The sequence below is a fragment of the Geotrypetes seraphini genome, chromosome 5 (genome assembly GCF_902459505.1).
Source record: "Geotrypetes seraphini chromosome 5, aGeoSer1.1, whole genome shotgun sequence".
NCBI classification, from domain to species: domain Eukaryota; kingdom Metazoa; phylum Chordata; class Amphibia; order Gymnophiona; family Dermophiidae; genus Geotrypetes; species Geotrypetes seraphini.
The window spans coordinates 250,625,714-250,652,927 of NC_047088.1; the positions used below are offsets into that span (position 1 = coordinate 250,625,714).

The window sequence follows — 27,214 nt, forward strand, 5'->3', positions numbered from 1 at the left end:
CCCTGGGAGAATGATATAGAAAATTGAATAAAATAAATATGCAAAAGACCCTTAAAATAAACTGATATACACTGTACCTGGGAGTATGAGAATTCGAGCCCTGTGACAGAGAACATGATCTCCCCGGCACTGATCAGCACATACTGGGGAATTTGCCAAGCAATGTGAATGCTATTTGCTGGGATGTCTTCTGATTTCTGGATGATAATTTTTCCCCTGGAATCCTAAGAGTGATAAAGGGAAGAGGTGGGTCAGGCGTTTGCCTTGAGGAAGAGCTACTATTTCAGTTTGCAAAATGCTCCTGCAGCTTTGCATTTCAAAAGGAAAATCCTGGGCAAACAGGAAGATAGATGCTGCAGTTTCCATAGGTGTACACCAGGGGGCAGTGTTATAGGAGACAGTGCAACCGTATCAAAGGAGTCTGCCCAAAAGTGGTGATTTGTAACTTAGTAAGAAACAACTCTTCATAAATAGTATTTTTTAGGGGAATTCTACAAACAGTACCTAAAGTTAGATGGCAAAACACTGGGCACTAAACTAGTATTCTATAATGCCAGAGTTGGGCATCAAATATATTATAGAACTTTTGTCAACTCAGTCCTGGAGTATCCCCTTGCCAGTCAGGTTTTCAGGATATCCACAATGTATATGCAAATTTCTTTCATGCATATTCATTGTGGATATTCTGAAAACCTGACTGACAAGGGGGTACTCCAGGACCGAGTTGACAAACACCGTCATAGAATTCCAGCGCAAGTCCGCGATTTCATGCCAAATTAGGTACAACCGGTTATACCAAGTCTATAGCTCGTGTAAATACCGGTACCTAAAATCAGCAGTTGGACTTATAAATGCAATTATTCTATAAAGCAAGCGCTGAAATAGTCATAACGCCCATGTCCCTCCCACGCCCCTGCCATTGGAATGCCCCCTTTTAAGTTACGCGCTAGAACGCTTGCGAGCCCAGTTAGAAAATAGTGTCTAAGTGCGTGGTGACGCTGGACTGCTGTGTGAACCTCATTTTGGCACCTAGCATCCGATAACTTCCACTACCACACCAAACATTTGGGCCCATATTCAAGAAATGGCGCCGTAAGTAGGGCGCCTAACTTATGAAACAAAGCCCTTTAAAAACCTCCTTAAAATTGTTTAAAACCAAAGTTGTAGGTGCCTCCCAGGCACTTAGATCGAGTTTACGGCAGCACCTAAGGTCAAAGTGTCCAGAGAATGGCCAAGGGACTCAAGGATCTCCCGTACGAGGAATGGCTAGATAAATTACAGCTATACTCGCTTGAGGAACGCAGAGAGAGGGGAGACATGATTGAGACGTTCAAGTACCTCACGGGCCGCATCAGGGTGGAGGAAGATATCTTCTTCTTCAAGGGTCCCACGGCAACAAGAGGGCATCCGTGGAAACTCAGGGGCGGGAAGCTGCACGGTGACACCAGGAAATTCTTTTTCACTGAGAGGTTGGTTGATCGTTGGAATAATCTTCCACTTCAGGTGATTGAGGCCAGCAGCGTGCCTGATTTTAAGGCCAAATGGGATCGTCACGTGGGCTCTATTCACAGAGGAAGGTAGGGGAGGGACATCAGGGTGGGCAGACTAGATGGGCCATGGCCCTTATCTGCCGTCTATTTCTATGTTTCTATGAAGTGGGATGTGGCTCATGTGGGAAATGACCTTAGGCACTGCTGTAGACACAATTCACATCAAACAAAGGCACCAGAAATATAGGCCTCAAAAAAAAACCTGGCCCTACATTTCCAGCGCCTCTGTTTGAGATAACCGGGATTCTCCAATCGGCGCCATTGTGTGACTGACACGCAATCGGCGGTCATCTTCTAGGCAGCCGCCGCTACCAGCGCTGTTTCTAGAATCCGGCCCTTGCTGCCTAATTCACACCTATCTTTTGACGACCCATATAGGTAGGGTTGACAGATGTCGGGATATCCCAGGACATGTCCTCCTTTTCGAGGACTTGTCCAGACAGCTTTTCAAAACCCGGCACTTTGTCCGGGTTTTAAAGAGCTTCCCGTCAAAAATCGCTTTGGGAAGGGGCATAACAGGTGGAATGGGTCGGAACTGGACGGGCCTGGGGACGTGGCCATGGGTCCGGATTTTCCTTCGGGAAAAATCTAGTAGCCCTCTATATAGAATTACCAAAAAGCAGTCATCCAGTACTTCAAAGATGCCTTGCTTTTTTTAATCTAAATAAAAACTGGGATATAATTGACTCCAACAAAGACCATTACGTAGGTTTCCTTCAGCAAACATAGGGTTAGCAGATTTCCCCGAAGTGCACGTGTGCGTGACATCACCGCATTGCGTCCGCACCCCCCCACTCCTTCCCCACTCCCACCTGCTATGCATATGCCCCCCCCCACGCTTCTAGTAACAACTTCAACGTGCTCCTCATGACCCCGACGCCTCTCCCTCTGACATCACTCCTACGCGTGGCACCCGGAAATGATGTCAGCGGAAGCTGTTGCTCGCGGCAGTGAACAACTAGAGGTTGGGGGAAATGAAGGGGGCGCTTGGCAAAGGAAGGAATGGGAAGAGGTGGAGGGGGCGTTGATGAGGAGGAGTGCAAGTGCATCCACCAGCATGGTACCCGGGGCAGACCACCCCCCTCCCCCCTAACTACACCATTGTTTTCCCTGTACTTGTGACCTGGATCGTCAGCTGTTGGAAACAGGATACTGGGACTGATGGCGATTCTTATGTTTCTATGAAAATCTGCCTCTTGTGTGTCTGCAAAATGCACCGATCGCTGTTGCACCGGTGCACTTTCATTTTCCACAGAGCCAGTGATCAGAAAGAAATGCCCCAGGCGTGGGTTGAGTTGTGCACTTATCATGGCTGCCTGTAACAGGCACGTGTGTGCGCATGCCAGTACAACGGTGCAAGGAACATGGTGATAATTAGCAAGAAAATCACCTAGAGTCGGGCACACCTTTAGGTTACAGTTCTTAAGCGTATGCTCTGGCTCGCTTTAGGACTGGCAGGCGAGAAGTGTGCGGCGAAGACTTCGATTCAGGCTTCCAGAAATGTTCACAGGCTGCACTGAGTCATCACGATGACGAGCGAGGGCAAGTATGCAGATTTTAAAGGGCCGAAGAGAGATGCAGTAATTATGCACCGAGCCACATCCTCATGTCAATCACAATTTAAAGGAAGTGAGCATTATTTCACGATACGTGATGGCAGCACCGGGGAAGAATTTACGCAGCGCCTAGCAGCCACCTTAATAACGTGATTTTGCTGCAGTCATCATTGTCCTGGCACCACGTATTAAGACATCTCGTACATTGTTATACATTCAGATTCATATGTTTTGCACTGTTACTACTTGAAAATCAATAAAGATTTATTAAAAAAAAAAAAAGACATCTCGAACATTAGGCTAATCTGCCAAGCAAGAAACATCAACTGCAGGGAGATAAAAGGTGCTGAGACATCTTGCTCTGCCGCTTTCACAAAGGCACAAAGGATATGAGGAACGATGGCAGGTGAAACCCGCATGGGGACAAATTGCCCCGAGGACCCAGCGGTACTGTTTTGCCCTAACAAACAAGAAACCTGAGTTCAGCTGTTGGAAGCTCCAACAGATGTGCATTTGTCAGTGTGCATCTAGACCGACCCATTCATTAGGCAAGAACTAGGCAGTTGCCTAGGGCAGCAGCTTCTTGGAGACAGCAAAGAGCAGCGGCAGTCAAAGGAAAACAAAAGGTTATAACAGCTGCAGTAACTCAAAGAACCATTAGTATTTACTTTTATATATAGGTGGTCATAATAAAGTTTAATTATACTATGTAACAAAATTTTCTTTTGTGGCAAGGGGCATTGATATTTTGAAATTTGCCCTTTTTTGTGCCAATTTTGGCTGTGTATGCCTTTGAGTTGACCATTGACCCTTGACCCATGGCTGCCTACAGTGAGGAATCCTCCCTGTGATGTTTCAAGGCAGAGTACTGCAATCCACTCCTAACTGGTATCCCTCAGTGTCACCTCTCCCTCTAGCAATCAGTGCAAAACTCTGCTGCGCGACTCATCTTCTTCCAACCTCGCTATGCTCATGTCACCCCTTTCTTTAAGTCACTTCACTGGCTCCCCATCTGCCATCGCACACAGTTCAAGATCTTATTGTTGACCTACAAGTGTGTTCATTCTGCTGCCCCCAATATATCTCCTCTCTCCTTATACACCTCCCAGAGAACTCCGTTCCTCATATCAGCTGCTCTTACCTGTACCCTTCTCCTCCACTGCCAATTCCACACTTTATTCCTTTCATCTAGCTGCCCCTATGCCTGGAATAAATTACCTGAGTTTGTCCGTCAAGCCCCTTCTCTTCCCTTGTTTAAAAGCAGACTGAAAACCCACCTTTTTGATATAACCTTCAATCCTTGACCCTACTCCTCTGCCCTCCAACCCAGTCAACTGATTAACCGTTCCCCTTAACTGTATCCATGACATCCTGTTTGTCTGTCTTGGCTGTTTCTATGTTTCTATGTTTAGATTGTAAGCTCTTTGGAGCAGGGACTGTCTTCTTTGTGACTCTGTACAGCGCTGAGTACGTCTGGTAGCGCTATAGAAATAATTAATAGTAGTAGTAGTGTGAAGAGTTTCAGTCTTTGGGAAGCAGAGCTGATGTCATAATGCCTCATCCCACCAATAAGAGCCAACCGCCTCAGTGATGTCACAATGGCTTGATTGTCCTGTACTCATCTCTGCCCTCCAACCCAGCCAGCAGATTAACCGTTCCCCTTAACTGGATCCATGTCTTCCTGTTTGTCTATCTTGGCTGTTTAGATTGTAAGCTCTTTCGAGCAGGGACTGTCTTCTTTGTGACTCTGAACAGCGCTGCGTACGTCTGGTAGCGCTATAGAAATAATTCATAGTAGTAGTAGTAGTAGTTTGAAGAGTTTTAGTCTTTGGGAAGCAGAGCTGAGCTTGTGATGTCATAATGCCTCATTCCACCAATAAGAGCCAACCTCCTTAGTGATGTCACAATGCCTTGATTGTCCTGTACTCCCCTCTGACCTCCAACCCAGCCAGGAGATTAACCGTTCCCCTTAACTTGATCCATGACTTCCTTTTTTTCTATCTTGGCTGTTTAGATTGTAAGCTCTTTTGAGCAGGGACTGTTTTCTTACTCTTTGTGACTCTGTATAGCGCTGCGTGCGTCTGGTAGCGCTATAGAAATAATTAATAGCATTAGTAGAAGGGGTGGTTTTCCATTGCCTTCTCCAGGCAGTGTGTGGCTCTGCTATGTCGCTGTGCCCAATGTAGGGTTCTGCAGCCTACAGCACCATCCAGGTATTAGCCAGCTCTGATCCTGTTTAGCTTCCAAGAGCGGGCCAACCCAGGGCAGCCCGGCCGGAGGTGTAATTTTGGCCATAGGTCTTAATAAAAGAGCCCCTTAGAGGAACTTTCTAGAACTTTCCATCAATATCAACATTAACATGCATCCTCTGTTACTCAACACCAGGAAAATGGAATGAAAATAAACAAGCTCTCGAAGAATTCATTTACCAGAATTCCATAACATCACCTCACAACCTACTCCTAGGAGACATAAACCTCCATCTAGAAGATCACACCTCTAATCAAGTACTAAATTTTCTCTCATACCTCAAAGCACTGAACTACCAGACCCTCAACCCCCAACCCACACACGAAAAAGGCCACCAACTAGATGTCGCTGCTTACATGACCCAACACCCTCACAAACCCAAAATCCATATCTCAAATGGGACCTGGCACCCCTCCCTCTGGTCAGATCACTATAAATACACATTTAACATCAACTGGCCTCAAAGCATCAACAAGCAACCTCCAAAAAAAACCTCCTTCAAAGCACGCCAAAAAATCGAACCCTCCACATTCTGGGATAAAGCAGACCACGCCATCAACAACATAGCCCCCAACGAATTTACATCCCAATGGCGAACCATAAGCGAAACCATCCTGAATGAGCTAGCCCCAGAAAAACTAAAATTTAAAATATGCAGACCTTCTGATAAATGGTTCGACTCCGAACTTCTCCAAGAAAAAAAGCTATGCAGACAACTTGAAAGAGACTGGAAAAAAAATAAGAGCTCTGAACACTCTAAAACAGCATGGAGAAATCAAATTAACCAATACAAAACCAAACTCAAGGAAAAACGGAAAAACTACTACTCCAAAATGATAGGCACAAAAACCCCAGACACAAAAAAGCTATTCAACCTAGTAAAGAACCTCACTGATACCAAACCTTACCTTGCCACACAAGGAATCCACCCACCGACAGCAATCCACCTAGCAGACCATTTCAAAAACAAGATCACCAACATCAGAACCGCATTCATCAACACACACACCCATCTCGAAAAGATAACAACAAACCCATCAACAGGGGAAGCCATTGTTGCAGACAGAAGCTGGTCCAACTTCCCAATCCTACTTTGGTCGGATATGAATCGACTATACAATAAATACAGCCATGCCTCCAGCGACCTAAATAATTGCCCCACCTACCTGTTATCAAACGCCTCCATCACATTCAAAACTAACTTCATGCTATGGATTCAAACCACATTGACAGAAGGCCAATTCCCACAGGAACTAGGAGAGATTTTAATCACTCCAATCATGAAAGATCACAAAGGCCCAATAGATAGCCCCGCCAACTACAGACCTATCGCTTCAATACCAATATACGTTAAAATAATAGAAGGTCTAGTAGCTCAATACCTCACTAACTACCTGGAAAAACATAACTTACTCCACCCCTCACAATCAGGATTTCGAACTAACCATAGTACAGAAACACTACTTGTCTCACTTCTAGATGCAGCCCGGCAACACATCAGTAAGGGAAAAAAGATGGTGTTAATACAACTAGACCTCTCCGCAGCATTTGACCTAGTTGACCACACCATATTACTACAAATACTCGACACCATAGGGATCTCAGGCAAGGTCTACAATTGGTTGCAAGGGTTCCTCAAATCAAGAACCTACAGGGTAAAGTACAATTATATAAAATCAGAGCCATGGGCAAACCCCTGCGGAGTTCCACAAGGATCTCCACTCTCACCTATGCTCTTCAACCTCTTTCTCTCCTCCCTAGGAGCCACTCTAGATAACCTAAATGTCACATCCTTCAGCTACGCAGACGACATCACCATACTCCTCCCCTTCGACCCATCAGATACCACCACCACAACAAAGCTGGAAACAACCTTAGATACAGTAGAAAAATGGATGATGGATCACAAACTAAAACTAAACTCAGAAAAAAACAAAATTCCTCTTGCTCGAACAGGCCAAAACGCCTGCCATCACAGAACTGAAAATCAAAAACACCAAATACCCAATACAACCCGAACTAAAACTCCTAGGAGTTATAATAGACAGATGCTGCACAATGCAGTCCCAAATCAACAAGACGACCCAGAAAGCCTTTCTAACCATGAGAAATCTACGTAAAATCAGAAAATTCTTCAACCCAGCACAATTCAGACTAATTGTCCAATCCCTAGTCTTAGGTCTGCTGGACTACTGTAACTCCCTCTATCTTCCTTGTCCAGCCACTATGATAAAAAGACTCCAGACCATACAAAACACCGCCCTCAGACTGATCTACTCACTCAGAAAATATGATCACATAACTACTGCCTTCTTAGACTCCCACTGGTTACCCATACAAGCACAAATTCAATTCAAGTTCTACTGCCTATTATTCAAAGCGTTACATGGCTCTTCCCCTTCCTACCTAAACAACCGCTTATACCAGATCTCCACCTCAAGACACAGAAGAACCCCAAACCCTTTTACCTTTCCCCCACTCAAAGGCACACTACGCAAGAAATTGTTTGACAACCTTCTGGCAACACAAGCAGCAAAACTCAACCATACCATCTCCAATCTGCTGACAACATCGGACGACTTCAAAACATTCCGAAAAGAAATCAAAACCCTGCTTTTCAAAAAATTCATCCAAATATCTTAACCATTCTTCACCTACCTCAAGATATTACGTCCCCAAATAACCCACCTAAACACCTTCCAAGCAAACAGACCCAAAAATTAGATGGTAATCTTACCTACTCTAACAATATTCTCTTTGTCCATATCACACAGTTCAGCACTGTCATTTTACTATCCAACCCCTAAATCCCCTTAGGAATCTATCCAACTATCTCTCCTCTGTCAAAAAAAAAAAAAAAAATTGTATCTTCACTGGAAAATGTCCAGTCAAATCTTTTGTAATCCGCCTTGAACTGCAAGGTATAGGCGGAATAGAAATCCGTAATGTAATGTAATGTAATGTATTGTACAACTATAGAGATCTTAAGCCCACCAGCTCAGTTCAGTTCCAGCTGCCCAAGTGGAAACATAACTGGTTTTAGATGGTATCCAGAGGCTGCAAACATCCAGCAGATGCATTTTGCTATGTAAGTGGTCAATTTTTCAAGACAAGAGGGAAAAAATATTCCATAAAAGCATCTGCGAAGATGTGCGAAGTCTACGAGACATATTTTGGCGTGTCTGTTGGGGGTCAAGACAAACCTCGGGCACCTCACTTCACATGCAAACACTGCCAAAATACTCTGGAAGGTAAGACAATTTTGTTCTTCACTAGGATGGTGGAATTTTCTGCTCTAAAATGGCTTTAGAATGTTTAACTTAAAAAAATATTTTAAATTTAAAAATTTTCAATGTTATTTGAAAAGATATCATATATGAAATATGTTGCAAGAATCTAGGTGGTGGAGAGGAAAACTGTGATTGAGTTCAAAGAAGCGTGGGAAGAACACAGAGGATTTAGAATCAGAAAATAATATTAAATATTGAACTAGGCCAGTTACTGGGCAGACTTGCATGGTCTGTGTATGGCCGTTTGGTGGGGGATGGGCTGGGGAGGGCTTCAGTGGCTGGGAGGGTGTAGATGGGCTGGAGTAAGTCTTAACAGAGATTTCGGCAGTTGGAACCCAAGCACAGTACCGGGTAGAGCTTTGGATTCTTGCCCAGAAATAGCTACGAATAAAAAATTTAAAAAATTTAAATTGAATCAGGTTGGGCAAACTGGATGGCCCATTTGAGTCTTTATCTGCCGTCATCTACTATGTTACTATGTTATTAGTCATAGGTGAAATAAATTTATTGTTTTTATTACCACCATTTAGGGCTCTTTTTTTATCACGCACTAACCCCCGTGCTAGCCGAAAAACCACCACCTGTTCAAGAAGAGGTGGTAGCGGCTAGCGCGGCCAGCAGTTTAGCGTGCGCGTTACACCGCTAACGTGACTTCTTAAAAGGAGCCCTTCATTTTGCTCTCTCACAGGATGGTACAGAGGGAAAAAGTGAAGTTTGCTATCCCAAGAATTTGGCAGGAACCCACTGACCACTCAATCAAACTGCTACTTCAGCATGGTGGACCCCTCCAAACATCGAACTGGCAAGAATGCATCTGCAATCACGTATCCGGACATTCCATCATCCATCGCCCTCAATGCCACATTGCCCTGAGCTCCAAATTCCCACTCCCCCAGAGAGAAAGCAGCTGTCTTCAGAAGGAGACGCTGTAGATCCAGTTTTACAATAACATAGTATCGTCAGTGAGGACATGAAGTCTGCCAATCAAATGGAGCAGGCTTCGTCCAAGGCAAGACAAATCATGGGCTGCATACGAAGGGGTTTCGTCAGCCGTAAGGCGGAAGTCATTATGCCTTTGTATAGATCCATGGTGAGGCCCCACCTGGAATACTGTGTGCAATTCTGGAGGCCGCATTATCGCAAGGATGTGCTGAGACTGGAGTCGGTGCAAAGAATGGCCACCCGGATGGTCTCGGGACTCAAGGATCTACCATACGAAAAACGGCTTGACAAATTACAGCTATACTCGCTCGAGGAGCGCAGAGAGAGGGGGGACATGATCGAGACGTTCAAGTATCTTACGGGCCGCATCGAGGCGGAGGAAGATATCTTCTTTTTCAAGGGTCCCACGACAACAAGAGGGCATCCGTTGAAAATCAGGGGCGGGAAACTACGAGGTGACACCAGGAAATTCTTTTTCACTGAAAGAGTGGTTGATCGCTGGAATAGTCTTCCACTACAGGTGATTGAGGCCAGCAGCGTGCCTGATTTTAAGGCCAAATGGGATCGGCACATGGGATCTATTCACAGGGCAAAGGTAGGGGAGGGACATTAGGGTGGGCAGACTGGATGGGCCGTGGGCCCTTATCTGCCGTCTATTTCTATGTTTCTATGTTTCATAGTAAATGACGGCAGATAAAGACCTGAACGGTCCATCCAGTCTTCCCTTTTACTAAGGTGCGCTAGCGTTTTTAGCGCACGCGTGAAATTACCGCGCGGTATGCTTCTAGAACAACGCCAGCTAATGCTGGCGTTAAGATCCAGCGTGCGTGGCAATGTAGCGCGCACTATTCCGCGCGTTGAGGCCCTAACGCACCGTAGTAAAAGGAGCCCAAAGTCAAAGAATTGAGAAAAAAAAAGTCTGAAAAATCCAAAAACAAACACAAGTCTTTGACTGTGCATATCCATAGGATTTTCAGCAATTACGTCATTTCAATCTATACGCAGAAAAATTAATCTGGTTGACTTGAATGCAAAACACGCATGATACATCTAGGATATTACACAGAGGGGAGCAGATGGGGTGAGCATTATCATCCTTCATCTTCTCTTATGGCCCCCTTTTATTAAACCGTGATAGCGGTTTGTAGCACAGAGAGCCACGCTGAATGGCCCGCGCTGCTCCCAATGCTCATAGAGTTCTTATGAGCGTCGGGAGCAGCGCGGAGCATTCAGCGCGGCTCCCTGCGCTACAAACCGCTATCGCGGTTTAATAAAAGGGAGAGGACATGTTCTTTATCCCTTTTCTCCAAGTTTCTTTCCATGTCCCACTCCTCGCTAACAGGCTCCTCTCAAGTTTTGGGGGTACAGTACTCTGTAGTGAAGGATTGCCTATTAGATGGAGTAGACAAGTGCCAAGGAATGCTCCTCCATCCTCACTTTCACAGCCCAATCCTATCCACAGCAACTACAATATGGTCAGTCCATACTCTCCTCCAACAGCAGCAGACGGAAGAGCCATAAAGTGCCATAAGAACATAAGAACATAAGCAATGCCTCTGCTGGGTCAGACCTGAGGTCCATCATGCCCAGCAGTCCGCTCACGCGGCGGCCCAACAGGTCCAGGACCTGTGCAGAAATCCTCTATTTATACCCCTCTATCCTCTTTTCCAGCAGGAAACCGTCCAATCCTTTCTTAAACCCCAGTACCGTACTTTGCCCTATTACGTCCTCTGGAAGCGCATTCCAGGTGTCCACCACACGTTGGGTAAAGAAGAACTTCCTAGCATTCGTTTTGAATCTGTCGCCTTTCAACTTTTCCGAATGCCCTCTTGTTCTTTTATTTTTTGAAAGTTTGAAGAATCTGTCCCTCTCTACTCTCTCTATGCCCTTCATGATCTTGTAAGTCTCTATCATATCCCCTCTAAGTCTCCTCTTCTTCAGGGAAAAGAGACCCAGTTTCTCCAATCTCTCAGCGTATGGAAGGTTTTCCATCCCCTTAATCAGTCGTGTCGCTCTCCTCTGAACCCTCTCGAGTATCGCCATATCCTTCTTAAGGTATGGCGACCAATATTGGACGCAGTATTCCAGATGCGGGCGCACCATCGCCCGATACAACGGCAGGATAACTTCTTTTGTCCTGGTTGTGATACCCTTCTTGATTATACCCAGCATTCTATTCGCTCTCTTAGCGGCCGCTGCGCACTGTGCCGTCGGCTTCATTGTCATGTCCACCATTACCCCTAAGTCCCTTTCCTGGGTACTCTCATTCAATAACATCCCTCCCATCGTATAGTTGTACCTCGGGTTTCTGCTTCCCACATGCAGTACTTTACATTTCTCAACGTTGAACTTCATCTGCCATCTCGTCGCCCATTCCCCTAGTTTATTCAGGTCCCTTTGCAATTCTTCGCAGTCCTCTTTAGTCCGAGCTCCCCTGAATAGTTTGGTGTCGTCTGCAAATTTTATGATCTCACACGTCGTCCCTATTTCTAGATCATTTATGAATATATTAAATAGTAGTGGCCCGAGCACCGAGCCCTGCGGAACACCACTTGTGACCCTCTTCCAGTCCGAGTAGTGGCCCTTCACCCCTACCCTCTGTTTCCTACCCGCCAACCAGTTTCTGATCCATCTATGCACATCTCCGTCCACCCCATGGTTCTTCAGTTACCTGGATGTTTCGCTGCCATCTAAAATTAAACATGGCCAAGAATGAACCTCTTCCTCCTCTACCCGTCTCTCCTCTGCCTCTGTTCGCCATACCTGTGGATAATGCTCTCCTCCTCCCCGCCTCACTGGCTTGCTCCCTCGGCGTCACCTTTGACTCATCTCTTTCCTTCTCTTCACATATCCAACAGACCCTCCCCCCCCCCCCAAAAAAAAAAAAAAAACCAACCTGCCATTTCTTCCTCTGCAATGTCGCTAAAATCCGACCTTTCGTTTCTGAGCACGCTGCTCCGCGTTCTCGTCACCTCTCGCACGAATGACTGCAAATTGCTTCTCACAGGTCTTCCGCGAAGCCTTCTCTCCCCCCTTCAATCTGTTCGAAATGCTGCTGGCATGCCCTCATATTCTGCCGGCGTCTTCAGGTTCACATTACCCCTCTCCTCAAAAAAACGTCACTGACTCCCCGGCCATTTCCACATACAGTTCGAGTTCTTCTTATTGGCCTACAAGTGTATTCGCTCTGCAGCTCCCCATTTCCTCTCCTCACTTATAAGAACATAACATAAGAACATAAGAAAAGCCTTCACCGAATCAGACCTTAGGTCCATCTAGTCCGGCGACCCGCACACGCGGAGGCTAAGCTAGGTGTCCCCTGATGAAGACCCATAAGAACATAAGAACATAAGAAGCGCCATCTCCGGATCAGACCTTAGGTCCATCTAGTCCGGCGACCCGCACACGCGGAGGCTAAGCTAGGTGTCCCCTGATGAAGACCCATAAGAACATAAGAACATAAGAAGCGCCATCTCCGGATCAGACCTTAGGTCCATCTAGTCCGGCGACCCGCACACGCGGAGGCTAAGCTAGATGTCCCCTGATGAAGACCCATAAGAACATAAGAACATAAGAAGCGCCATCTCCGGATCAGACCTTAGGTCCATCTAGTCCGGCGACCCGCACACGCGGAGGCTAAGCTAGGTGTCCCCTGATGAAGACCCATAAGAACATAAGAACATAAGAAGCGCCATCTCCGGATCAGACCTTAGGTCCATCTAGTCCGGCGACCCGCACACGCGGAGGCTAAGCTAGGTGTCCCCTGATGAAGACCCATAAGAACATAAGAACATAAGAAGCGCCATCTCCGGATCAGACCTTAGGTCCATCTAGTCCGGCGACCCGCACACGCGGAGGCTAAGCTATGTGTCCCCTGATGAAGACCCATAAGAACATAAGAAGCGCCATCTCCGGATCAGACCTTAGGTCCATCTAGTCCGGCGACCCGCACACGCGGAGGCTAAGCTAGGTGTCCCCTGATGAAGACCCTGTTTGCCCGTACCCCTCAATGTGATTTGCAAGAAGGTGTGCATCCAACTTGCCCTTGAATCCCAGAATGGTGGTCTCTGTCACAACATTCCAAGCGTCCACCACTCGTTGTGTGAAACAGAACTTCCGGACATTTGTCCTGGGCCTGTTGCCCTTCAATTTCAGTCCATGACCTCTTGTCCGAGTCACATTTGACAACGTGAATAACGTTGATTCTTGCTCTATTTTGTCGAATCCTTTTATTATTTTAAAAGTCTCTATCATATCGCCTCGCAGTCTTCTCCTCCCCAGGGTGAACAAGCCCAGTTTTCCGAGGCGTTCTTTGTAGCTCAAATTCTCCATACCCTTAACTAGCTTCGTGGCTCGCCTCTGCACCCTCTCCAGCAGGGTTATATCCTTCTTTAGATAGGGAGACCAGTGCTGGATACAGTACTCCAAGTGTGGTCTGACCATTGTTCTGTAAAGCGGCATTATGCCGATCTACTTGGGATTCCCTTCTTTATCATGCCCAACATCCTGTTTGCTTTCTTGGTCGCTCCCTATACTCCTCCCCGGACACTCCCTCCTCCCTGGACACTCCCTCCTTCGGGTAAGTCTCTCTTGGCTGAACCCTTCTCCTCTACTGCCAACTGCCAACTCCTTCCCTTCTGCTTTGCTACACCTTATGCCTGGAACAAACTGCCTAACTCAGCATGTCAGACTCCATCCCTGGTGATATTTGAATCCATGCCGAAAGCCCATTTTTTTATGAAGCCGCATTTAAATCCTAACCCCCAGCCCCTTTGTAAAGCGCCCATTCTGTTTGTCATTCCCCCCGTATTCTACCCTTTCTCCTCGTTACTCCCCATGTAATTTCCTATCTCAGCAGCATGTATAGATTTACCTTTGTCCTGTTTGTCTGCTATAACTAGTTTGTAAGCTCTTTCATTCAGGGACTGTCTCTTGCGTGTTTAATGTACAGAGCTATGTGTACCTGGTAGCACTACAGAAATAATAAATTGTAGTAATAGTCTCCTACCAAGGGCCAGCGTAAGAGCGAGATTGTTAAGTAGGAGGACGATAGAACGGAGAGAATTAGTTGAAATACTGACATGAGCCAACATACCTTTGGAGCTGAACAATATGAAAGTAATAAAATTCATTAGAAAAGAAAATAGACTGGGAGTATATTCAAATCAAAGATAACCTACCTGCTTTAATATAACAGTGTAAGAGCCTCCAAAATCGAGCAGACCAAGGTCCAAGGAAAATTCATTGTTCCCAATTCTGCACTTCCCATGGTTGTAGCTAGAAAGGAAATGAACATCTGAATCTGAGTAACACAATCTCAGTTCACAGATGTTAACACATTCCAAAATAAATACTCAAATGATGATAAGAGAGAAAAGCAGCCCAAATTGCCAGCAGTCGGAGCTAGCCATTACCACAATCAGAACATAATAAACCCAATGAAGTTAGCAAGTGTTGTAGTAATCCATATCCCAGTGGCCGAAGCTGTATAATTATATCGAGGTACGTTTTCAATACTAGGACTAAGGGGGGGGGGGGGGGATGCGATGAAGCTACTAAGAGATTTAAAACAAACCAGAGAAAATATTTCTTCACACGATGTGTAATTAAGCTCTGGAATTCATCGCAGGAGAATGTGGTGAAATCAGTTAGCTTAGCAGGGTTTTAAAAAAGGTAGATTTTTTTTTTTAATTTGAAGATCTGGTGGAATATTTTAAGTCATGCCCAATGGAAGTGTAAATAGATCTGCTTGTCTAGTTTTCTCCTCTCACCAAGTTACAACGATCTTCACCCCCCAACTACAATTACAGCTAGAAGTACATGTTATAAAAGTGTATACAGTACTTTTAACAAGTTGAGAATCCATATAGGCAGGTTTTAGCTATTCGTCGGGTCCAATTAATACAATTAATACAAAACACCGCAGTGAAACTAATCTATCACACAAATAAAACTTGACCACGTTATTCCTCTCCTCCGTACAGCCCACTGGATGCCCATTACACATCGTCTCCTACTTACTTTCAAAACAAAACATTCCCACCAACCAGCTTTTATCGATATACTTCTAATTCCATATGCATCCTGTAGGACTCTTCGATCTAATCTTCAAAATCTCCTCATCATCCCCTCAATAAGAGAACTCTTCTATGACACTACTCACACATCCATCTCCTCTGCTACAGCTCCCACTTTGTGGAATGCCCTTCCTGCTGATCTTCGCTTAGAAAACTCAAAACCTTCCTTTTTAAAGACCTTGTAAACCTAGAATTCCACAACCATCGTTCCTCTTTCGTAAAACCTCTTTGACAATCACAACGCTTCTTTTGAAGCGACCCCACCCCCCTGTATCCAATTGTACTTCCCTCCCCATTTTGCCTCCCTTTATTTTTATTTTCCATCTCGATGTATTTTATAAACTCTCTTCTCCCCTTGTTTCCCATCCTTATCATGTACGTACATGTGTAAGTGCTTCCCTCCTTTTAGCTTAGCCATGTTTTTATTTTAAGTTTTTTCATTTTTATATTCTATTTTATTATTAACCGTTTAGATACTTGTATGATAAACGGTATATCAAAAATAAAGAAAACTATAAAGCCTGATCTTATTTGTACAATTCCCAACACCACTTTGAAAATTGACCCCATTCTATCTTATTGTGTAAGGTAACTTTGACCCTTAACCGTAATTAAGCCCTTCCCAAGGGAAGACATATTGAATCTGGCAGAGTAGTGAGTCAGCTGACCCATTTGCAAGGACCTTCTCAATGGGAGCAGCTTCAGTGGTAACCTGTGAGAGGAAAATATGGCAAAACAAAAAGGGCTCTAGCTCTCTAAAATCATAAAGTCTAAGGGATTCTCAATGAAGTTACAGGGAAATACTTTTTAAAACCAATGGGAGGAAATAAAATTTCACTCAGAGAATAGTTAAGCTCTGGATATGCATTGCCAGCGGTTGTGGTAAGAGCAGATAGCGCAGCTGGTTTTAAGAAAGTTTGGACAATTTCTTAGAGGAAAAGTCTACAGTCTGTTATTGAGAATGGGAGAAGCCACAGCTTGCCCTGGATCGGTAGCATGGAATGTTGCTATTCTTTGGGGTTCTAGAATCTTGTTACTCTCTGGGATTCCGGAATCTTGCTATTCTTTGAGATTCTGTATGGAATGTTGCTACTCCTTGGGTTTTGGCCAGGTACTAGGGACTTGGACTGGCCACCCTGAGAATGAGCTACTGGGTTGATGGACCATTGGTCTGATCCAGTAAGGCTCTTCTTATGTTCTTGTTAGTGGTGTATGTAAATCTCTGAACACTAGAAGCAGTGTCTGTGATTGGATGGATTGGATCTCATATTATCTTCTGTGACGAGAGACCAAGTACAGACAAGGAATGCAGTGTGCCAAGCAGGTGAGATGATGAAAATACTGTTGCGGCTTCAAGGTCTTCTTAGCTAGATTCAAGGCTGAGAAGCCATACACATGATTCATACTGAGGCAGCCTGGCTATGCCGCAATGTCACACGTCCAGCGTGCTTTGCATTTTGGTTTGATTCTGGCAACAAACATTTCGTCAGGCTGTAGCTCTATAGTCCCCTCACCTCACCAAATGCGGAGCTGTCCGAGTGGGACATGGCTTCACATCATTGGCTTCCCATACATTTCCGAATACAACTCAAACTCCTCTTACAGACCTACAAATGCACTCACTCAGTTGCCCCTCACTATCTCTCTTCACTTATCTCCCTCTATGTCCCCCTCCCCCAGCTGGTAAGTCCCCCCCCCCCTATCTGTGCCTTTCTCTTCCTCTGCCAATTCCAGGCTTCGTCCCTTCAACCTTGCTGCGCCCTATGCTTGGAACAAGCTGCCAGAATCCCTACAGCGGGCTCCGTTTCTGACAGTGTTCAAGGCCCAGTTAAAAGCCCATCTCTTTGTTTCAACTCCTAACTCCTCTCACCTTGGGTTTTGCATCCCCAGCCCTATATGTCATGTTTGTCTGTCCAAGTTAGATTGTAAGCTCTTCTGAGCAGGGACCGTCTATAAATGTCAAAATGTAAAGTGCTGTGTACACCTTTCAGTGATAAATAGTAATAGTACTATTATACCCTGACCCCACAAAAGCAGGCCATGGTGGCCCAAGTGGACCTTTCTCATGGAGCCCCTGACACCCCCACCCCCATTGCACCCCCACAAGCTGGGAAGCAAAAGTGACACCCATTTACTCCTGCCTCTGGTACTATCATCTTAAAAGCGGCCGCTGATCACATGTCAATCACATGACAGCACCATTTACAGAATTGAGCCGCCAACAAAGGGAGGTGCCGGAAATGTAGGCGAGGGTTTTCCGGCACCGACCTTTGATGTGAATCCTGCCTCCACAGACGCTTTAAGCCGCCTAATGCCACTTCCGGTATTAGGCATGCCTATAGTAGCTTTATGCCTAAAGCACCTACGGAGGTGCGATTCCAAGCCCCAGTCTTTGTAGGCGCCAGTAGGCACCTTGAAACTCAGTTAAAAACGTCATCTAAACTGTGTTTTTTTACTGAGCTTGGGCACCTAAAAAAACAGCGCCATTTAGAGAATCGTAAGCAATCAGGGGCTCTAGAACAATGTTCTTCAACCGCTGGTCCACAAAAATTTCCTGCCGGTCCGTGAAGGATTGTCTATAATTGCTAACCCTCCTGCCGCCTTGCAAAAGTCATACTTGTTGACAGGTGTGAGAGCCGGGGGTGGAGCTGGAGAAGTCGGGAACAGCTATGCTGTTATGGTTGGCATCAAGAATGATAAATAGGTCGGAGCTTTGGGTTTGAAGTGGTCCGCTATTGATGAGCGTGAGAACCAGGGGCAGAGCGTGGGCGGTTGAGAAGCTGCGCTGTTATTGGCTGATGCCAGGAGCTGAGGACGGACCTGGAGTTAAGGAGCTGAGTTCTTATTGGCTTGAGTTAGAGCCGTAGGCGGAGCTGAAGGCAGAAAATTATTAGTGGGTTCGGGGTCTGGCAGATAACCAGAGTACTTGCCATTGGAAGATTTATTCCCAGGACCAAAAGTGAGCGGCAGATATGGCCGATCAGAATCAGAGGCAGGATTCGGGCCGGAGAACCGCGGACAGAGGTAATAAAGCAGGTGAAGATGGAGTAAGAGAACCTTGTGGTCAAGTCGACCTGCGGCGGATCATAAAAGATAGGAGGAGACGGGCTTTTAGTGTTAGGGTAGAAAAAGGAGAAGGGCCGGCATAGTAATTATATTACATTATTGACTTCTATTCCGCCTGTACCTTGCAGTTCTAAGTGGATTACAACAGAAGATAACTGGACATTTCCAGGAAGAAGATTACAATTAATGGAGCTGGTTACATAATTAAATTTTGAGGAGAGGTTACAAGATAAGTAGAAAAATTAGTGCCCTCTTATTTGGGATTTTAGGCACTTTTTGGGCTCTTATTTGGTTTCCTATCTGAAACTGTCTTATTCAAAATGTACCAGAAACTCAGGTATGTTCATCTTCCCTACCCCAAGGACCTGCCGTTGCAAGACTTTTTTGGACAGGACACTGGAATATCAGGCTGGGAAGATGAACTCCTCGTTAAATCCGTGGATGGCTCAAACCTACTCTTACTTTACATTCAGGAAATCATTAAAAACTCACTTATTTGATAAGCAATAATGTTGATTTTATATTTACGATGAGGTTTTTATCTTTTTAAAATTTTTTATCCTATGTTTTAATTGATAATAATATTTTAACCAATGTTATATTTGATTGATGTATGTCGTAGTGTTATTATGAAATTGTACTTTTTCGCTGAAATGATTCAGTTTTTTCTGTTATGAACCGCCCAGAACAGCTGGTTGGGCGGCCTACAAAAAAAATAAATTATTATTATTATAATAATTAGCTCGAGGTGTAGTAGGGAACAAGAGAGAAGATAAATAAGGAGATAAGAAACTTCTCTTTAGGAGACAGGGAGCTTCTCTCTGAGTGGGGGGTCGGGGAAGGACGTTCCTTCCAGAGAGAACAGTAAAAGGCAGGAAGCTTTTCTTAGTAATCAGGAGCTTCAAGTTTCAAGTTTAATAGAGATTTGATTAATCGCTTAATCATAATTCTAAGCGATGTACATAATAATAAAATTACAAAGTATGGGGAACAATACAATGCATAACAAGAACAAGGTCCAACAGGATTATTGACAAACTTAACAGAACTAAGAACACAAGGGAAGGAAGAGATAAGTGTGTGGCGCAGTGGTTGGATCTACAGCCTCAGCACCTGGGGTTGTGGGTTCAAACCCCACGCTGCTTCTTGTGATCCTGGGCAAGTCACTTAATCCTCCATAGCTCCAGGTACGTTAGATAGATTGTGAGCCCACCGGGACAGAGAGGGAAAATGCTTGAGTACCTGATTGTAAAAACCGCTTAGATAACCTTGATAGGCGGTATATAAAACCTAATAAACTTGATAAGAACTACAAATTATTTGAAAGTTAAAGGGACATACAAGGAAGATACATAAGGAAAGGGAAGTTAAAAATTACTTCAATAAAATTGAGCAGAAAAAGTAAAATTAGTTGGAAGACTAAATGGCTAATTTTCAAAGGCGTCTTTAAAAAGAAAGCTCTTTAGTTTACTTTTGAATTTTTCTAACTTGTGTTCTTCCCTCAAGTAAATAGGAAGTGAGTTCCAAGTTTGGGGGGCTGTAACAGAAAAAATCAGTTGTCGTCTAGTATTAATAATTCTAAGAGAGGGAATCGTCAGCAAATGCTGTTCAATAGATCTCAACGATCTATTGGAAGTATATGGAATTAATAGCTTATAAATGAAAGCTGGAGTTTTGTAAAGAAGGGATTTGAATGTGAGCAAGCATAGTTTATATGTTATCCGGTGAGCAACCGGAAGCCAGTGCGCTTTCTTGAGGAGGGGTGTTACGTGATAAAACTTCTTGGCTTTGGATATGAGCTTCCCTGTAATGCAGGTCCATGATCTGAATACTAGATAGAAATTGGATCTTGGGATAGAAATTGGATCGAAATTGGATCTTGGGATAGAAATTGGATCTTGGGATAGAAATTGGATCTTGTCATTCCTTTTAAGGTTGAAATCATGAGGCGTTTACAGTGAGGAATGGGAAATCCCCCTCCTGTCAGACCTTGATGAGAGGGGTGATAGAAGGTAAAAAGTTGGGCACGGGGGCTGGTGGGCAATCGTGAAAAATAACTGCACATGATCCGGGGGATGAGAGAGGGAAAAGTTTGATATGGCAGTAGAGGGAGTGGAAGAGATGCACCATGGATCTCGAGCTCTCTCTTTCCCCACTTCCTGTAGACGGGATGGAGATGGGGACTGAGTTCCCGGGGACGGAACGGGGACCGAGCTGTGGGGATGGGGCAGAGATGGGGGTTTTTTATTTCAGTCTTTGTAGTCTGCCCGTCCACAAAATAATTATTTTATTTCCACCGGTCCATAGGTGTAAAAAGGTTGAAGAACCCTGGCCTAGAAGATCAGGGAGGGGGTTTGCCAGATGTCCGGATCTCTCCGGACATGTCCTTTTCGAGGACATGCCTGGGGGCCCGGATGACTTTTCAAAACTGGGACTTTGACTGGGTTTTGAAAAGCTTCCTCGAAATCGCGTCGGGCAGGGGGGGCATCCGTGCACGCATGGATGCAACGCGATGTTGTGCGCGCACACGGATGCCCTCCTGCCCGACGAGAGCAAGCATCAGGGGTGGAATTGGGGCAGGGCTAGGGTGGAATTAGGGGTGGGACTGGGCCATAATGGGGCAGAGATGGGTGGAACTGGGCGAGCCTGAGGGGTAGGTCTAGGGTTTGCTATTGTGGAGTAAGAGGTCAGGGGTGGAGGTCCGGGGTCCACTCGAGCCACCAGGGCCTGCCCTTGTAGGATTAGGGGTTGGGGGTCGAGACATTGAACATAAGCAATGCCTCTGCTGGGTCAGACCTGGGGTCCATCGTGCCCAGCAGTCAGCTCACACGGCGGCCCAACAGGTCCATGACCTGTGCAGTAATCCTCTATCTCTACCCCTCTATCCCCTTTTCCAGCAGGAAATTGTCCAATCCTTTCTTGAACCCCAGTACCGTACTCTGCCCTATTACGCTCTCTGGAAGCGCATTGGCTAAGGCTCTTAACATTTGCATCTCCTCTTCCTATAGGCTAAGGCTCTTTGCACCTGCATTGTGATGTCACAGAACTTTAGTAACATAGAAACATGATGGCAGATAAAGGCTAAATGGCCCATCCAGAGCATCCACTATCTCCTCCTCTCCCATAAGAACATAAGCAATGCCTCCGCTGGGTCAGACCTGAGGTCCATCGTGCCCAGCAGTCCGCTCACGCGGCGGCCCAACAGGTCCAGGACCTGTGCAGTAATCCTCTATCTATACCCCTCTATCCTCTTTTCCAGCAGGAAACTGTCCAATCCTTTCTTAAATCCCAGTACCATACTCTGCCTTATTACATCCTCTGGAAATTCATTCCAGGTGTCCACCACACGTTGGGTAAAGAAGAACTTCCTAGCATTTGTTTTGAATCTGTCTCCTATATGCCCTCTTGTTCTTTTATTATTTGACAGTTTGAAGAATCTGTCCCTCTCTACTCTCTCTATGCCCTTCATGATCTTGTAAGTCTCTATCATATCCCCTCTAAGTCTCCTCTTCTCCAGGGAAAAGAGACCCAGTGTCTCCAATCTCTCAGTGTATGAAAGGTTTTCCATCCCTTTTATCAGACGTGTCGCTCTCCTCTGAACCCTCTCGAGTATCGCCATATCCTTCTTAAGGTACGGCGACCAATATTGGACGCAGTATTCCACTTTCTTGGGCCATCAGGAACTGCTGTTGTGAGGGGCTGATGGGTCTGCGGGCACAGCAGAGATCTTGGGTGGTCTGAGGTGAAGTGTCGCACACCTCAGATCGCTTTCTGCTCCCATGTTGCATCTTCACACCAGGCTGAACTGACATGAAGATTCGGTGATAGAAGAGGAGTAAAAACCATCCCGGACTGAGGTACAGTTTTTCACATCAAAAACAATTCTTTATTCAGTCATTTGTATGCATTTTGCATGCCACTGTGCTGCCCTTTAAAACAATTCTTGCTGTTTTAGGAGTAATATTAGCGCAGGAAAAATCCAGAGCAAACCACTGTGCTAATGGGTGTTGCAGCGTGTATCTCAGAAACATAGAAACATGACGGCAGATAAAGGCCAAATGGCCCATCCAGTCTGCTCATCCGCAGTAACCATTATCTCTTTCTCTCTCGAAGAGATCCCACATGCCTATCCCACACTTTCTTGAATTCAGACACAGTCTCTGTCTCCACCACCTCTTCCAGGAGACTGTTCCACGCATCTACCATCCTCTGATTACTCCGGAGCCTGTCACCTCTTAACTTCATCCTATGCCCTCTCATTCCAGAGTTTCCTTTCAAATGAAAGAGACACGACTCGTGCGCATTTACATTACTTAGGTATTTAAATGTCTCTATCATATTTCCCCTCTCCCGCCTTTCCTCCAAAGAATACAGATTGAGATCATTAAATCTGTCTCCTTACCACGAAGACCACACACCATTTTAGTAGCCTTCCTCTGGACTGACTCTATCCTTTTTATATCTTTTTGAAGATGCGGCCTCCAGAATTGTACACAATATTCGAAATGAGGTTTCACCAGAGTCTTATGCAGAGGCATCAATACCTCCTTTTTCCTACTGGCCTTACTTCTCCATATTCAACCTAGCATCCTTCTAGCTTTCGCCGTCACCTTTTCAACCTGTTTGGCCACCTTAAGATCATCACATACAATCACACCCAAGTCCCGCTCTTCCGTTGTGCACATAAGTTCATCACCCCCTACACTGTACCATTCCCTCGGATTTTGCAGCCCAAATGCATGACCTTGCATTTCTTCACATTCAATTTTAGCTGCCAAATTTCAGACCGTTCTTCAAGTGGGTCCATCCTTTAAAACTCATGTCCCTTTATTTAAGAAAAATGTGCCTATATCACAGGAAACGCTGCAGCATTTCAAAGTTTGTCCTCAGTTATAAATTATTTCCTGCAGTTCTCAACTTCATTAGTCATCTGCGATGAAAAGGAGAAGCCGCGTTGGCCTTCAGTGGCTTTCGTTTCATGCTGCTTATCCCATCTTGAGCTTATAATCCTCCTCCCGGGACTTCACAGTGGGTACTGCAGTCAACACGCACACGCATGCGGTAAGCTCAGAACCACCAGCTCTTCGCTAGACGTCAGAAAAAAAACAAACCAAAACAGCAAAGGCAGATAAATTCTCCACTGCCAAGATACTGTTTCCATGTACTGCCATGATACAGTTTCTAAGCAAACGGTATTTGCAATTAGTAATGGGAGAGAGAGAAAAATATTATATCACTAAGCTGTGGTCAAAATGCGCAGAGGTTATGACCTTTAGTTTCAGTGCCTGTAGTTTTTTTTTTAATGTCAGCTGGATTCTAACACTGGCATAGTTTTGGTTATTCTAAACTACAAACTGTACTGCATTATGCCCAGTAGGACACTGATGAGTTCACCCACCCCCTCCCCCCAACTCCTTCCACCTATTCCAACCGGTGGCTAAGCAGTTGCATTTGGGAAGGAATGCAGTCTGGAGACCAGATAGAGCACTGGTGATGGACTGAAGGGCAGGAAGATTTAGAGCAGGGGTGTCCAACCTGCGGCCCGAGGGCCACATGCGACCCCGTGAATTATTTTGTGCGGGCCCAGTCGAGGGCGATGCAGTGTTTTCCTCTGCTGCCCCTGGGTGTTTACCTTCTTGCCGGCTCCCTCCTCTGTCTCGCTACAGCGTTTGCGCAGCCCCAGAAACATTTTTTTCAGCCAATGCGGCCCAGGGAAGCCAAAAGGTTGGACACCCCTGATTTAGAGAGACTAAGGACTCAGGCCACGATTCTCAAAACTTTAACGTGATCGCTAAGCAGTTTTCTGGCGGTTTAGCCTGCACGCATTTTTAGCGGCGGATTATCAGAACAGATTATCGCTGTCTTTAGCGAGGTTTCTCGCAGTCTCCGACAATGGCATGCAAATGTGCACTTCAACATTGAAGTGAGCCCTCCGGTGGATTCTTAAAAATCGCCGAGGCATTTTCGAAGAGCGGCGTTGGCTTTAGGCGACACAAAGCAGCGACTGGTCCGGGGGTGCCGTTACAGTGCCAGCACTCGTGTTTTGACTGTGGCTAATGAAAAAAAAAAATGTGTATCTATATATTTTTAGTGGAGGGTAGTAAAATCATGCTTTTGAATTTTTGGGAGAGACAGGCATTTTTCATGTGCGTTTGTTAAAAGCCGACGTTGAGCGCGTGTATGATACCCTTGTCTTGTATGTTTCTGGTTGTGGGTCTTGATTAACTATTGCACTAAAAACAAACTACAAGATTTACCTGAATTATAGCAGTTTTTTTGGAGAAAAAGGCATGTTTTATGAGCGATTGAAAAAAGTTGATGTTGCTTCTCCCATTCTCTCCCTTCCATTCGTCCAATAGTACAGCAGGAGAGTGGGATATTTTTTTTTTTTTTTTTTCTTACGGCGTTTTTCTGCGCATGTGCCCATCAGTCCTCTCTCTGTTCCTGCCTTGTTGGCTCTGGATCTCAAAATAGCGGCACAGATCCCTATTGTACTACTCATGGTACTACTGCTAGGAGCTACTACTAGAGAATGACACGGGGACAAAATTGTCCTCGTCCCCGCAGGAACTAAATTTCCTCATCCCATCCCATCCCCGTGTGTTTTGTCGCTGTCCCTGTTCTTGTCCCATTCCTGTAAGCTCTGCCTTAACTGCACAAGCCTCGAACACATATGATTTTAAAGTGCAGATGAGGACGGAGCTTAGGCATTGGTGGAATGAAGCATTATGACATCACAGTCTCAGCTCTAGAATGTTACTACTTAGGATTTAAAGTGTTTGAGGCTTGTGCAGATGAGGACGGAGCTTAGGCATAGGTGGAATGAGGCATTATGACATCACAATCTGAGCTCTAGAATGTTGCAACTTAGGATTTTATAGTGTTTGAGGCTTGTGCAGATGAGGACGGAGCTTAGGCATAGGTGGAATGAGGCATTATGACATCACAATCTGAGCTCTAGAATGTTGCAACTTAGGATTTTATAGTGTTTGAGGCTTGTGCAGATGAGGACGGAGCTTAGGCACTGGTGGAATGAGGCATTATGACATCACAGCCTGAGCTCTAGAACAGGGGTAGGAAACTCCAGTCCTCGAGAGCCGTATTCCAGTTGGGTTTTCAGGATTTCCCCAATGAATATGCATTGAAAGCAGTGTATGCAAATAGATCTCATGCATATTCATTAGGGAAATCCTGAAAACCTGACTGGAATATGGCTCTCGAGGACCAGAGTTCCTTACCCCTGCTCTAGAATGTTGCTACTTATGATTTTAAAGTGTTTGAGGCTTGTGCAGATGAGAACGGAACTCACAGGAATGGAGCAGGGACAGGAAAAGAACTCTCCGAGACAGGATGGGAAAATGAATTCCGGCAGGGACGGGTAAAAAATTGTTCCTGTGTCAATCTCTAGCTACTACTACCATTTTCAGACCTGGAGCCAATATGGCGGGAACGGAAAGGGGTCTGCTCCATCCCACTAGTCACTAATCAGCACTTCTGCTTAAGTCCAGGGGCAATATTGTCGCTGGAAGTTATGTCAGCCATTTTTACTACAGAGACAGCGTGGGCAGCAATGAGTGGGGATCACTAATGCACCAATAGACTACCAGGGCGGCATAGTGACCCCGGGGGGAGGGGGGAAGGAGGGCTCATCTGTTCAGAGGGAGGAAGGGGGAAGTAAGTGGTAGCTGTGCCTGTTTAGAGGAAGGGAGAGAGTAAGTGGGAGCTCTGCCAGTTTTAGGGGAGGGGCAAGCAGCAGTGGTGGCAGTATACTGTGAGGAGGAAGGGAAGGAGAGTAATGCCAGCTATCAGAAGAGTGGAATGGTAGAAGGTCTCAAATATAAACTGAGATTCAATTTTTGATGCCTTTTTTTGGCCAAAAATATCTATATATTCAAGTATATACAGCATTTATAATCCTATATAATAATACCCTTAGCGTGCATGTGCACTTCAATTTTCATGGCTCTGTGTGTCTGTAGCTCCGTGGCCAGCAGAGAAATTGTAAAGCGTGTGGCGCATACGCGCATGACGATTTGCTTCGAATGGCGGTTTAACCTAATCCAGCAGCAGTTATTGTGTGCCGGTTGTCCTTCCCAACACAACGCGTGATTAAAAAAAAAGGTAGGATGGGGCACGATAATTGACAGGGAGAGAGATTGAAAGAGAAAAAAAACCAGACGGAACATTGACAGACTGACACACTGAAAGACAGGTAGGTGAGAGTGAAAGACACACACAGAAGGACAGGGGGCCAGGGAGAGAGATTGAAAGAAAAAAAATCCAAAAACCAGACAGCGGACAAGAAGAGAGAGACACACACAAAAAAGACAGACAGCAGCCAAGGAGACAGACAGACAGACAGCAGCCAAGGAGAGAGAGAGAAATAGAGACAGAAAGAAAGAAAGACAGACAGACAGAAAGCGGCCAAGGAGAGAGAGACAGAAAGAAAGACAGACAGACAGACAGCGGCCAAGGAGAGAGAG

At 45.4% G+C, this 27,214-nt stretch overlaps 1 protein-coding gene across 5 annotated transcripts in view; it reads right to left on the reverse strand.

Annotated features, from left to right (window-relative positions):
• The window catches only part of SLC15A2 (solute carrier family 15 member 2), a 169,303-nt gene that overhangs the window by 6,553 nt on the left and 135,536 nt on the right, over positions 1-27,214 (reverse strand). For all 5 annotated transcript variants that reach the window (XM_033946704.1, XM_033946706.1, XM_033946703.1 and 2 more), the window contains 2 exons: positions 14,769-14,865; positions 78-224 (listed from right to left, as the gene is read on the reverse strand). In XM_033946704.1, coding sequence (XP_033802595.1) covers positions 78-224; positions 14,769-14,865 — 244 coding nt within the window. The remainder of the gene's footprint in view (positions 1-77; positions 225-14,768; positions 14,866-27,214) is intronic.